The sequence below is a fragment of the Ambystoma mexicanum genome, chromosome 12 (genome assembly GCF_040938575.1).
Source record: "Ambystoma mexicanum isolate Mex_15411 chromosome 12, UKY_AmexF1_1, whole genome shotgun sequence".
Taxonomy (NCBI): Eukaryota; Metazoa; Chordata; class Amphibia; order Caudata; family Ambystomatidae; genus Ambystoma; species Ambystoma mexicanum.
In genome coordinates this window covers 197,890,665-197,905,795 of record NC_090936.1, presented here as the reverse complement: position 1 = coordinate 197,905,795, position 15,131 = coordinate 197,890,665, and the positions used below count along the sequence as shown (strand labels likewise).

The window sequence follows — 15,131 nt, the reverse complement described above, 5'->3', positions numbered from 1 at the left end:
TTTCTGCCTCCTGTCTACCTCTGCCCTTAAAACTCCCAGCGTGTCCCTGGTTACCTTCTGGATTTGCAGGACACTTGTCTGGTTCCTCCCAGGATCTGGCTTCTTTTTGGTTCCCAGCGCAGTGTTTTCCGCACCTTGGTGCTTGTCTCCCCTCGGTCTCAGACTTCGCTATCTTCTGAACGATATAGGTACCACCCTCGCTTGGTGTGGCTCCCTCGTTCAGCCTCCCTTCTCCTTGACTGCGTCTGCCCCACCGTGTATCGGCACTCCGGTATCCCTGTGATATCGGGAGCAGACTGTATAGATGACGTCTTTTACAGTTCCCTGGTTTGCGGCTGCATGTCCTGGTTGGCTGCTGCTCTCTCTTGTGATCCTTCTTTAGTGTTTATTACTGTCGGGAAGCCACGCCTCTGCAGAAGTCCATACCGCTCTGGTTCTCTCTGGGCTTCACTCATTATGCTTCCAATGTTCTTTCTATTCTCCGTACTGGTGCTGCTTGGGATTTTTTTTCACTTTTTTCTTCGTCCAAGTAGTTTTTAGAAGAATAAAATCATCTGCCTTACAACAGTGCATGGTTTTAGTCATGAAGTTCTTAGATGGAAAAGAGGCTAGGATATGTGAGGGTGTGACTATATAGTCGTCCTTGTCCCCAGAGGGGGAGTCTCTCCCCATGAGATCCTCCCGCTGAATACCACCCTCAGGGGGCCTGTCTGGTAGCGGCCTCACCTCTCTGGCCTCATGGGAAGGGGCTCCCCCTCAGATAGCAGTGACAACATCTAAGGATTTGTCACATACCCCAATTGCTAGTATGTAGATGCATTGGGATACTAATGCAGTCAAAATGGCTATTGACATGGTGTAGCCAAAATACCACCAGCCTTAACATTGTTAGCCGGTTATCTTGAATGTCCAGGTTACCAATCGAGGTGCACTACCCAAGAAAGGTGTTTTCTTTTATTTATTCCAGGATCATGACCTGTACCAACTCTTATATTTGGAGAACTCAGGCTGTCCAGTTTGATTCTCCAAATGGGGTTTCTGCTGTTCTGGTGGTGTTTAAAGATGTTTAATAAATGTGGCCCTGAATTCAGTAATCACTTTACACCAGGTGGCCTTACTTTCTACAACATTATGCCTCTCTGTGGAGGCCCAATGTAAGAACATGTTGCCTGTGTTAATACCAGCCAGTCATTGCTAATTTCTCTCTGTTGTTTTATAGTTCTTTCCTAAGATTAAATATTTTGTGATAGTCGGGTCACCATTCACATGGTATTGTTCGGATTTATATTGAATCTCCCACCTTAATCAGTATCTTCTGGGAATAGAGCAGAACGTTGCCAGTCCTGAATATTAATTGGATATTGAACAGTTTTTGAAGCTTACTCATTTTACTTTTAGAACATTTTTCCTGTTGTACTAAAACTTGAGTTCTAAGAACTTAATGATTAAAGTATCTAAGAATGAAAGTCCCTCTCAAAGATGTTTATATCTGGCCTTGCATTCTTCTGATGCTTTTTTCTTGGTACCTTTGCATTTGTCTCTATAGAGATGAAACAGACAAATGTGATGACGGGCAAATCACGTCCAATTAAACGGGCACCGTTTTCTATCAGCGCCTTTAGGTAAGTATAAGAAACTTGTCATTTCTTCAGTTCCCTGTTAAAATGTATGCAAACTTGTGCTTTCTAAGATCTTGCCATGAAAATTGTGATCTATATCACCCATAAATTACTCACCCACCAAGTTCTAGGCCACAATTGCAAGTGGAAGTTTATTTCTTTTTTAACAAGGAGAGCAATTAATGAGTGATATAGATATACCGATTGTTCTATAAAGATTGCTCTTTGAGCAGAACATCAGAGGATTCTTGTGTAGCTGTCTGAGACGTATAACAGGGCGGCAAACATTCATGGTATGCCTTGCCCTCATGTAAATCATGGTGACTCATGGAAGTGAGGGGTAAATGGTCTTCCCTCACTGCTGCTCACCATGCTGTCACAGAGCAGGTACATTCTACGGCTGAGAATGAGCCGCACAAATGAGAGGAAGACTCTGGGTTTAAGATCAATAGGGTTGGAGGAAGCAACCCAAATATCATCCCTGTACTGCTGCCTCTTAGATACTCACTTTCCCTGCATAGCCCTTCAGTTTGGACTCCACCATTGACTTTCCGTAGCTGCCACACACCTGCCATTTTTTCTAAAGGGCATGTGATAACATTTCAAGTACAGACAGCCAGCATTTACTTATCATGCTACCCCAGGGCCCCCTGCCACTTCATAGGAGTTAATTGACCTTTGAAGTTTCCAATCTTAGCACAGACTGTACCCATGTCATTTTGGACTTCCTTTATCCTCAAACCTGCATTCAATCACTGAATCTGTATGGAAATCGTGCCAACGGCCTTAAGGCCATGCCATGGCTAACTGTGGTAAATGTTCTTGAAAATGTTTAGCATATAATTTATCCACTACTGACCGGAACTCTTGGTAGAGCCACAGCCTTATTTACACATCCGTCTGTAAATCCATTAATGAAGTGGTTTATGGCTGTGCAGCTGACCCTTACGAACATGCTCATGGAAAGATGCCGTAGAAGGGCAATTGATCTTGTCAATTTGCTACTGTTTTATTTGCCACAAAATATTTCTGTATGGTAGTATTGTGTAATGTGCGTGTTTGAGGAGTTAAATAAACAAACCGTTACATTGATTTTGACCAACAATGCACCCCATTCCTCATGCAGGCAAGCAGAATTGGACCTTAATTTCCACATCATTAGCACCCTGAGCGGGGGAGCAAGCCAATCAGGTGGCTAGGAACGCGGGCTGATACTACCAGTGAGAGCCTGCATGCTATGCCGCCTGATGGCCGGGTCCCCTGCCGCCATCTTCCCCTCACCCGATTTAGCTTTAAACCCCCCCCCTATCCCATTTAGCTTTTCGCTGCAGCGACGAGTCCCGCAGCTGCTGCTGCTCCTGTCCCCACTCATGGAAACGGACGTGGGGCTCCATACGGAGCCCTGAGTTCCTAATCCATGGCAGCCATGCTGCTAGAGCATTTTCTCTCTGTGAACCGTTCTCGGAAAGAAAAGACTTTCCATTTAAATTTTTTTTGAAATCCATTAACACTTGTGTAGCATGCTACGTGGGTGCTAATGGCGATATGCCCCTCTGTGGCTGGGCCCATCCTGTGGGTAATGGCCCGCCACCCTCGTTAAGGTACCCTCGCTTTGCTCTGGCCTTTAACTTGGGCGGAAAGCCATTACCACAGGGTGGGCCCGCCACCTCAGGGCATATTGCCTCAGTGAAACGGTTGTATACGAATTGTTCGTTTTACAACTGTTCGAATGACAATTGACCTTTTCACAATTGACCGATTGTGAAGGTCAATTGTACCATATATGTGGGGGGAAACCCCCCACAACCCCCCCACCCAACGCCAAACCCCCCAAACCCTATATATATATATATATATATATATATATATTCGGTCAATTGTGACCCTTTAAATTCGGTCAATTGTTCATTCGAACAATTGTAAACGAACAATTTGGGTAATACCAGTGAAACGCCAGTATTCATTCTAAGAAAGTCCTCTACCACCCAGCAGAGTACTAAATCAGTCCTGCTACTTGCATTTGCATTGTCTCATTCCTATCGCACCTTCTCTGAAAATCATGCCTCTCCCTTCCCAAGTCTCTCATCCACTGGAAGACTGGCCTGCCTTCCTTTCACTTGGGTTTAAATAATACACTTCGACCATAAACCATTAGTCCTCATACAAATCCCTACTCTCCACCCTGCCTTTTAACACATTCCATAGAAGCCGAATACTTTCACAGCATTGATACCAAGACTATGGATTCCCCTTACCCCTTAAGGATCAAAAACATTCCTAGTAACTTTTCCCTACGTTGATCCCTAACTATTAAGCTCTCTGGAAAAAAACAGATTTTTTTTCTGATCTCATCCTCGCCAACACTGTTCATCACCTCCAGGACACCACATTGATGATGAATGTTGCGCTCTATAAATGCTTAAAAGTAATAAATGCCCATGGTGGCCTGAAATTTAGTATAATCTTTCTTTCCAAATGAAGGAAAAAGCAGATGATCATTCAGATAAATTCAATTGATGCATCCATCTTCTTTCCCGCATTCATATTCTCTTTGCTGTAATGATGAAGAAAATTATAATTGTACATCTTCAAACATTAATTCCCTCTGGCCTTTGTCCTGTCCTGGACATACAGAATTGCCAGTGCTTGGACTACCTGATGATTTTTCAGATGAAAAATAATTTGCACCTGGGGAAGGGTGCTCAGCTAATTAGGTGGCTGGAAGAGTGGGCAACATACACGGTATATCGACCACTCTTTCTAGCCACCAGAAGCCCTTCCCCGGGTGGCACCATCTTGACTGAGTGGAGGCAACCAAGGGTCACCCTGTTGCCTCAGTACCCACCCACTTCCAGTCCCCAAAGCAAAACATACCTTTCCCTACCCTCCATCCTCCTGCCCCACTTACTTGCTGGACCAAAGCTCTGTGCCCCAGTCCCGGTGCTCCTCCTGTGAGCCTGACTTAGTCCCTTTACCCATGGCGGCAGATATCTTCTTTTTTTTTTTTCTTGGGAGATTGTCAGCGTGCAAAAAGCGCAGTCCATCTCCCGAATAAAATAAGCCATTCACACCTTGATGAACCCTGGGGTACGAATGGCTACGAATGGTTATCACCCTCTTGTCAGGGGTGGACATGGACGGTAACAGCCCTGGCCGTGGCCCATGCCCTCGGCCTGGCCGTCTGTTACCAGCCATGTCTGCTGCCCTGACGCTGGGGTGATTGCCATAAGAAAAAAACTTCTCACTATACATTATGTTTGGGCTTGAAGTGCCTTCGTAGCTGTGTTGACCTTCTAAATACCATGTCCAGTTGCTGAAGTGAGCAGCACAAGCAGGTGTTCTCGGTGTTTAACTACAGGATCCCCTCCAACATATGCACTTGAATGAATCCCCTAATGGGCAGGGTTCTATACATTCTTTTGCTGGTGGTATTTTATCACATTCTTTAAAAAAACTGTTTTATCCTTCCAAAAATCATGTATGTGCCTAACTGAAAGCTTTAACAAGGCGAAGAATGCCAGAATATTCAAAATCTAGACCGCAGTTTCATTGAACATTTTCCATCATGTTAAGGATTTCAATCAGGCGACGCACACCTTGGTCTCGGCCTAGTATGTAGCGCACAACTGAGTTGCTTTTCTCCTTATTTGATGCAGATTCAATTTGAGATGGTACACAACTTGTATCACGCACCCTTTTCAAATACCCCGGTTCACAATGGACCATGAACCAGGCTGGTTGGTAAAATGCAATATTTATTTTATTTTAAAAATTCAAAATAAATCATACAATTTTAATATGGGGCAGCAATCGCCAATGGGGTGATAATAACAATGAAAATGGAAGCAATACACTTGATTAACCTTTTTAGAAAAATGTATACAAAGCACCAATGAATAGGAACACTTTTAGAATTAGGAGAGAGAGCACACAAGTTAAGGTTTCCCCCTGCTATGTTCCCTCAACCCACAAATAATCGAATTCCGAATGTATAGAAAGAAGCAGCAGGTAATCAGGAATAAGAGGCAGGAGACAGAATAAAAATGACTTTGAACACTTAATAAATGCCTAACATAGCAATCGGAAATGGCAAATAATGAATTAATGTGTGGTTACATTATAATATACATATGTTTTATCACAGTAGCTTGTAGTTCTATCACTGGCAGTCACAAGGCAATGGATCAGCAAAAGGCATGCAATTCGAAAATGAGTGGAAAGTTTAGAACAGATTGCAGCCAAATGACACTTGTAAAAGTTGCATTTCATTTCAATTCCTGCTTTAAATTACCCAAACGTTTTTTTAATAAAAACGGGTGAAATACTCTGATTTGGAGTGCGTTAGTGGGCCGCAAGCCAGGCTGGTTCAGGATGCTTCCCAAAAGAATACCACAGCTTTCCCCTATTTAATGGGCGATCAGTGGTTTTTCAGAATTGAGGCCTTGCAGGGAATAGGATCAGCAATGCTTGGGTTTTGCAGTGGGCTCTGGAGTCTGGATGTAGCAGATCAGGAACACAGTGCAGGAACTTCAGGAAGAGTGTGTGTGTCTGGAGTCTTATCGGGACTCTTATTTATAATGCAAGGTGACATCATCAAAGTATATGGCTGGGCAGGTTTAGCTAAGCGCACCTCTAAACTACTGGATTAGCCAGCGGTGCTAGTCCCCGCCTTGCTCCAAGCTGGTTGGATTTCAAGGGAATTATGTTTCATTTATGATGTGAGTTTTACAATCTCCAAACCTCCCACAATTACTTTAATTAAAATCCAGTTTTGCCCTACATGGCACACTTATACAGTGGAAACATCTAAACAAAATTCCATAAACAGGTTACATATTTTGTGTAGCACATAGCAGTGCAATCCTCCAGTTTGTGAGACATTGTTTTGCCCTTCTACCAGGTTTTTGCGCTTTTCAGTGTGAAATGTTGGGTCCTAAAATTCCATAACTTTATACATATGTGTAGATCATCATAAGGGATGTAAATATGAAAATTTGCAATGGCATTGTGGATACTTTTCTTGTAATCCCTGATTCTTTGCCATTTCTATTCCCAATGGGTCAGTGAATTCTGCAATGTCTCAAATTATAACCCACAAAATCACTTTTAAACTCGACATTTTTACATTTTTTTTACAAAGTCCTGCTGCAGAGATAAGTCTTTACATTTTTATTCATAAATAGTCTTTGCAAACAAATGGCAGTCCTTTGTCCCCCATATTTGGGAATAGCTTCCAAGCTGCCCCCCTGAAGGGTAGGGGCGTCATGGAGATCTCCTCTGTAGCCTCCTGTAGAAATCACAAAGACGTGTGATGTGACTTTCTTTTCACATATCCTTGTCCTGGAAATTCCATTATCAGTGGGTTCAGCCTAGACTAGATTCTGTCCAACCTATTAATTATCACAGAGGTGTTAGTATCTACTGAGAGGCCCTTTTGTGTCTGTCATCATCTCAGCAGAAACCTTCATTTTTATTTATTTATTTATTTTAGCTGCCCTCCCCCCAGCAGCCACTGAAGTTTGAATTAATTGTATTTATGTTGGCTCCGAATTGTAAGAAAATCTTCGAAATAGAACCATTTCCTTCATTGTATTTTCACACCACAATCCCCTTCACATTGCTAGATAAGGGCAGCCTTTCATTCACCAGTTGTACTTTTTAAAACGGGCATTTTTTCGCCTCTGACTGCAAAACCCATTGTTACATGTGTGGTGAAAAGCTGGCATTTCTTTTTAAATTCGGATTTTCATCTCCATCAGCTTCCCACACTGTTCTGCAGCCATAGTTATTTCCTTGTACACAACAGTCAGTACAAGGCAAAGGTCTCCTGGAATTGACATGTGCACAAAGCTATGATTTATTTTGTAGGGTTCATTCCTTCGACACTTTGTAGCACAAAATAAAGCGTTTCCCGTGCACGTCAGAAAGTGAAGTTTCTGGGGCCTTTTTATTCAGATTTGGCTTAACAGGACCTGTCATTCAGGGGTCATGCTTGGTTTAGCTGAAGCACAATGGGGATATGAATGGGCATGGTCGGGACCTTATTAATCACAGTGGTTTAAGGAAGGACAGATGGAAGAAGCGTCAGAACAGCATTTTTTAAAGGTGAAAAGGTTTTCTTTTTAATGGGGACTTTGGTCTGGCAGCAAAACAACACTGCTTTTTCACTCTGTTTCTTATGTATATGTAAGAACACACTGGCAAGCTCCCTCCGTGTGCCCCCTTGTTCCATCTTGCCCAACATGTGCTTGGCAAGATTGTGCAAGCCATCTTTTTGTTGCTGCAAAACGCAGTTTTGAGACCATCGTCCTCACTGGAACCAGCGCAACCATTTTGCTGTTTCTGTTGAAGCACAGCTTGGTTTTGGAGAAATTCTGTTCAGTGGGTCAATGTAGCCCACAAGCAATAGTTGGGATGGTCCGCAAACATTATCTCATAATTTAGGCATACTTTCCCTGATTTAGATTTACATCATGTTTTCACTTTTTTTCCCTTTTGTGGTGTTCTTGGCAAGAGTGTTTTCCCTAGTTGTCAGTGTGACAAATCTAGGGTATTCTTCGTCCCTTCTCCCCAAGGCGGGAAGCCACACCAGTTGAGATTATGGAAGTGCGCCTGCTATGCAAGACCTTCTCTAGGGGTTTGGGCAACCGGGATCTTAGTGAGAGTAACTCCCGCTTAGGGGACAAGGACTCCCATTGTTTATTAAAATCTCAACAAAATCCTGTGTTCTCTGCCTGTATGGGCCCAAAGAAGTCGTCAAAGTGATGTATCCTTGTTTCCTGTCTAACATTAATGATGTCCCCAACTCAACTCTGAAATCAAGCGATCAAGGGAACGTTGTCTCTCAGTACAGAGACCCATATGGCCTTTAAGTCCTCACCTTCAGAGAGAGAGAGAGAGAGAGAGAGACAGAGACAGCTGATGTAGGGTCGCCCAGCTGGAATGGAAACGTGCAGAGCAGACTCTGCGCTATCACGCAGAACCAATGTTGCCTGCAGGCAGGACCAGAGAGTGTACCTGGTGGGTGAGAAGCCAGAGGATCTTTGCTGTGCCCAGGAACGCTGACAAAATGCACTTTTCTGCTAACGTCCAAAGAGACACCAGCGAGCCAATGAAAAGGCTGCCGCTAAGGTGAGCCAGAGGAAAAGACACCAGCGAGCCAATGAGAAGGCTGCCACCGGAGAAAGCCTGAGAAAGACACCGGCAAGCGCACGAGGAGGCAGACGCCAGAGGAAGCCAGCGGGAGTACTGGTGAGCCTGTGAGAAGGCCGCTGCTGGGTAAAGCTAGCGAAAGAGATACAGGGCAAGCCACCAAGAAGGCTTCCACTGGAGAATGCCGTAAAGTGACTGAACACAAAGGAGTCTTATGTTACCGCAGCCATCGACCCTCCCTCGACAGAGTACCTTGGAGTATCAGGTACACGGTTTGGGCACAAGAAAGTGTCAACAAACCTGGGAAGTTTCAAGCCTGATGATCTAAGGGAGATGAAGCATATGAGGATACCAGTCGCAGACCCCATGAAGGGATCACCAATCATATAGATGAGACCAATATTAAATCAGAAGAAATATCCAAACGGGCTGTAAATCAAGCTGTTAGAGGGCCCAGTAAAGGTCTTGAGGGACCAACTAAAGATTCATAAGTCAAGAATAATCTGGAAGGCCACCAGGTCCTTGAGAGAAAGTTAACACTAGCCCAAATACTGACTACAACCCTGAGAAGAGGCGTAGTTGTTTTAGAAAGAACGCTGTCAAGATGCAGCCAGATGTTTTGGAAGGGGGTCAGAAAAGTTAACATTTGATTTGCTTGAAATGAAATGTGCAAGTTTGTTGGAGACTGTGTACAAGAGGGCGGAGCGACCTCTGACAGGCCCAAGGGATCAGAGCTCTCCCTCTAGTACTTTAAGACGAGATAGCTGCACCTTGAGGTGGATGGGGGTGCGGGACTCTCTTACTCGGACACCAATCAATAAGGACAACTAGATGGTTTGTCAAAGGGAAGTCCGTTTAATGACGAGTACAAAAACGGGGAAACGCGCTAATCAACAGTGATGAAATCGCCCGTCTCGCTTCAGCTTCCAGTTTCTTCATTCAGACAGCAATAGTTATAGTAAATTCTCGTCACCATTGACTTGTAACACTCAAAAGTTATCATGCCATTCTGTTGGTTGGAAAAGGTAACTGAAGTATAGGTGCTATATCTGTATATGGTAACAGAGTGTGAGGATTGGATAACTCTTATCGGGTGGGCGTCTACGCCCATCCCTCTACATCACTCTTGCTGGACATCACTACAAGTACAACGTTTCATTGGTTCTACTAGCTATAGGACCCTAGATTATTTAGTCAATTGTGATTGGGTCAGTTACACCCCTAGGCATAAATCTCCACTTTAATTGGCAGCATGCACAATGTTCACCCAGGTGCATTGTGCCCCAGGATTCACCGTGCCTCCCTTCCATCAATCAGTACTTTAGGGCTATGTGTCAATTATTTGGTTGAGGATGGCCTCGAAACTGTAGCATCTTATCAGGAGAAGTTATGGCATCCTCTGGCTTTGAATGACATCAGACGTGGGTACCTCTCCGCACCTGGCTGGTCACGTGTTAGTACGCCGTGAATCTGCTTCAATTTCCTTCTATTTCCGTATTTGATTCTTCATTCGGCCTTGCCACCTGCCCTAGGCCTCCTTATCTCGACATTCACGGGGCAGGCTGCTATGCTCTTAAGTTTCAATTCTTCAAAGTTGCCGCTCACCTCCCTTCCTTGGATTGACCTCGAATTCCCAGGCATGAGCTGCTTCTTGCTGAGTTTCGATTCTGCTCCTTTTGTCTGGTTTTGTGCAGGTATATGAATCTTGGCTTGTTTGACCCCTAGCAACCTGGGTTACTTCTGTTTTGGTTATAAAGTGGTTGTGCACTTATATAATGTGCTTCATTGAGGTAGATCTATGGTTGCCGCTCTATTCTTCTACTAAGCATAGCAAGCAGTACTGTTTTCTTAGCTTCGTGTGTTCCAAGCCTATTTACAGGCGTTTAGCTTTGTTGCATATTTTCATCCTGCTTTTATGGTTATGTCTCTTTATATTTCAACATCACCTCTTCTAAGTTCATTACGTCTTTATTCATAACATTTCCTCCTTGCCGGTCATCTTTTGGTTGTCATTTTGTTCATCTGTACGTCTGCTCGGGCCCTTGTCTCGTCACCATTCGCCTTTGATTAAGGCCCTTTGGGTCTCTTCTGGGACCGTTTGTAAGTCATCTTCATTTCGTGTCAGCTGCTGGTACGGTTGTCTCAATGGGTACCGCGCTGCCCATGGTTGTCTGGTTATTGGCACTTCAACAGGTATTGCTCTTCTGATTGGCACTGGGCAGAACCCTAGTGCTGCTCTCTGTTGGTTTATTTGCTCTTCATACGTCACATATCTCAGTGAGTATGTTCCTTGTATTTCAAAATGCATGGTTGGAATGCAGGCCATATCTGGGACCTCCTCTACAACTGAATGGGAAACCTGTTCATTTGAAAATACTTTGGCTTTGTAGATTACTGTCCTATGTCGTGATCATTTATGATGAACTGATTAATATGATTTGAGTTTGATTGACGGGGAGTGTGATTTTAAGATTAATGCCATATTTTATTATTTGTTGTTGTGAAAATAAAAATTTTAAACCGGAAAAAAAAAATGCTTGAGATGCAAATCTTACTTTCTTGAACTACAGCAAAACTGAGCGACTTTTGTGCAAGCAACTGTGGGCAAAGGCCAAATGCAGAGGAAACCAGTGACTGTTAGGAAAGATTTCATATTTGAATGTTATTTTCCCTCCCTGTGTCAACCCCCAAACTTTTTCTGCTGTTTTACACCGTGATCTAAACTTTGCCAGAGAAGCACAGCCCTCAGCTGCACTCTTCTGGTCTTTCGCTTTCGCTCAATTCTTATGGGGAAACTAACATGTCCTTAAGACAGTCAGTACTGGGAGACTTTGTTTCTCTTAGTCCTTTCCTCATGTTGCAGCTTTTGTGCAACATGTAACAAGAGTGCAATGTAACTTACTTTACCACACTCTTGGGTCTCTAGTCATTCCAAAGGCCCTAGAAACTCTCGCTGGACTTATTATGAACTGTGCAGGTGTGTCACGGATGGGACTGGTGGCAGCTATCGTTTATCTTATGTTTTGAACCCTTTTTTGCCATGTTATCCGCGCTTACTGCGTTTGGCGCGGATAGGTGGCCTGGCTCCAAAATGGCCATGCCACACGGTTCTTTGTCCTGTCCTTTGGCCATCTTGCCCCTTCACCTTCCCCAGGTCAAGTAGACCCCGGGTCAGTCCTTATTTGGTCATGCACTTTCCCACGAAACCCAAAGCTTTCGCGGGCTTCTGCATGCCTTGTGTGTGTGCCTCCAGGATGTGGGCTGGGATGTCTGTTCCCAATACACATCCTGGGTGCCAGGGAGTCTGGAGTGTCCTGAATGCCTGGGCCCACCGTGGTCCGTGATTGGTCCACGTATGGAGTGAGTGTTTGTAAGCAGATCTCCCATTGGGTCCTCTCCGTTTTGGCGCGAAGGGAACTTTGGATAAGAGGAGGCTGAAGACACCACTACCATGTCGATCTCCTGAGTTCACACCGAACAAGGGATAAGGAGCCAAGTATCCTACAACAAGAAGTCCAGTCGAGGAACCGCTGGTTATTCGCTGCAAGGTTTGGCACCCTGAGCCCGCTGTTGTCCTGCGAAACCCCTCTACATCTGATCGTCCAAGAAGCTCCCGAAACTTGGCCTACTGCTAGCTCTGTGTCCACGACACCCTCAGACCGAATTTCGTACACTTGGCATTCCCAGGTCTGAAGTGAGACGAGTGCGCCCGGACCAGAGTAACCGCGGTTGCCGTGTTGCCTTGCTGTGGCAACGACCTGTGCACGTTCACTGCATTTGTGACCCCCTCGACCCTGCATCCTGCTACTTCGGAATCTACACGGTGTCGAGATGTCCTGCTTGTCGCATCCGAACCTGCCAGCAACGTGAACTGAACTGGCGAAGTCTGGGTCTGCCTGCGTCGGGGACCGGTGAGTAGCCCATACCCCAACCGGTGGCCCCTCGCGTAGGAGCCCATTTCTTTTCTACCGATGTTGCGCAATAGCGACTCTATCCCGCACTCTCAACCTGCCTCCGCCCGCAAGTGGAGGTCTTGCTTGAGTAGTGGGGACTTGTTCTTCATCGCTTTATTCACCTTCCTGAACTGTCAGAGACCCTTGAAGAGACCCTATTTTGTCCATTGGCACAAGCGGGTGCATGTACTATTGAGCATAAGGCTCCTCTCTTCGTAGGACTTGGACTGCCTCCTAGTTAAGTGTATTTCTGATGTAGAACTGGGTCTAACGATTACTTGCACTGGCTGTTTTCCTCCCCATCTAGGTGGTCTACATATTCCGTGCTCCTAACTCCTTAGACCCCTCGGTCTTGTATATATATATTGTATTGATTGTGATGTGTTGGTTTACTTTAGTATTATTGTGATTCTTTGCTATGGTCGATGTTACAAAGGCCTTGTATTAATGTGTCTATTTTTAATATAACACCGGTCTGGAGTAATTTGTAAGTACCCTGGCTTTGTGTGCTCATTGAGGGCTTTCAGTCACCCTCACCCCTCTTGAGACCTAGTCTTGACCGCCGCCATCGCTACCCTGATTGGTCTGGCTTGTCCAGAGGTTACCCTGTTCCAAGAAACTAGACTGGCGTTCTGAACCTCTGCCCCTCCAGGTCAGAGTTCAGAAATCCATCTTAACAGTCACTGACATTTATTTTCACGAACTATTAGGTGAGCTACAACATCCTAAGTCTAAAAGGCATTTGCTTTAAGTATTTTAGGGGGTTAGGATTTTCTTTGTTTTTTTTGTTTTTTGAACTAGTGCTTACTTTTTGGTTTCATTTCGGACCTTTCACTATGTCTGCTAGCAGGGAATCGCGTCTTTCGATCACCTCATGGAATATTAATGGTATGAATAATCCGGTGAAACGGCAGAAGATTCTTAATTGTATTGAGGATATGAAATCTGATGTTTGTTTTTTGCAGGAAACTCACCTATTGAAAGAGGATGTAAGTGTTTTACAGAAGAGGTTGGTTGGCAGTACCTTCACCTCATGCTATTCTAGTAGAAGCAGGGGTGTTGCAATTCTTGTTCGAAAAGGTTCGCCGATTAAGATTTTGAAAACTTGCAGTGATAAAGCAGGCAGGATGGTTGCTCTTTTGATGGATATTCAGGGGACTAAGAATGTGTTTTGCAGTGTTTATGCTCCATCTATGGATGATGGTTCCTTCTATAGGGATGTGTCGCAATTTTTGCTTGATCTGGATTGTCCCAATATTTTGATTGGAGGCGATTTTAATTTGGTTTATGATCCTTCTATTGATCGTTCAACTCGGAGGATGATTCAGAGGAAAGATGTTCATTATCGTTCATTTAGGACTCTTATTGAGGATTTTGATTTGAAAGATTGCTGGAGGCTGCAACACCCTGATGTCGGGGAGTTTACCTTTTATTCTGGCTTGCATTGTAGTTATTCGAGAATTGATATGCTACTCACGGCGGGTGGGATGACCGCGAATTTGTTGGACAGCAGTATTGGCTCTATTGGTGTTACTGATCATGCTCCTGTCTTTGAGGGTAGCTCTGAACTTTGAGTGCTGTAGATCGTTTCAATGGAAAATGACTACATCAATTTTATATGATGATGTCCTATTGGAGAAGCTTCGGACTGAAGCTGAATTTTTTGTGTTGGAAAATACTTCGGAAGAACTTAGTAAAAGAACTATCTGGGAGGCCTTTAAATGTACAATGCGAGGTATTGCTCTAAGTTTGTCTAGCAGCAAAAGGAAGAAAATGGATAGGTTGACTTCGGATATTGATGCTCGTATTATTGAGGTGACGAGAGAATTGGTGTGTACTCCGAATGATGATGGTAAGAGGAATGAGTTAAGGAAGCTGAAGAAGGAACTGGATGACATTTTGAGTATGAAAGCTAATAGCGATTTGTATAGGATCAAGTGTACTTATTTTGAACGAGGCGAAAAGTGCGATAAGTGGCTAGCTTACAGATTGAGACAACAACACTCTGAGGGTGCCATTACTTCAGTTCAGGATGGGAATGGTGTGACCACTTTTAATCCGCGTGAGATTAATGCAGTCTTTAAGACCTTTTATGCTGATTTATATAGAAATGAATCTGATGTTACTGGTCAAGGTGAACATTTTATGCGCAGGTTGGATGTTCCAAAGGTTAATTGTGATGAGAAGGAAGAGTTGAACAGACAGGTCACAATTGATGAAATCAGGTTTGCCATTGGTAAATTGAATTCTGGGAAGACTCCGGGACCTGATGGTTTACCGGTTGAGTTCTATAAAATTCTGCCAGAAAGGGTGTTGGGTCTTTTGAAGGAAATGTATACTGAATCCAAGGAAGCTGGACTTCTCCCGTCGTCTACAAACCATGCTACTATTTCGGTCTTTTTAAAGA

General features: G+C 44.1%; 1 protein-coding gene across 2 annotated transcripts in view; it reads left to right on the top strand.

The window, feature by feature from the left end:
- Positions 1-15,131, top strand: part of PARP11 (poly(ADP-ribose) polymerase family member 11) — a 331,373-nt gene that overhangs the window by 98,845 nt on the left and 217,397 nt on the right. For both annotated transcript variants that reach the window (XM_069628296.1, XM_069628297.1), the window contains one exon: positions 1,547-1,622. In XM_069628296.1, the coding sequence (XP_069484397.1) occupies positions 1,547-1,622 (76 nt within the window). The remainder of the gene's footprint in view (positions 1-1,546; positions 1,623-15,131) is intronic.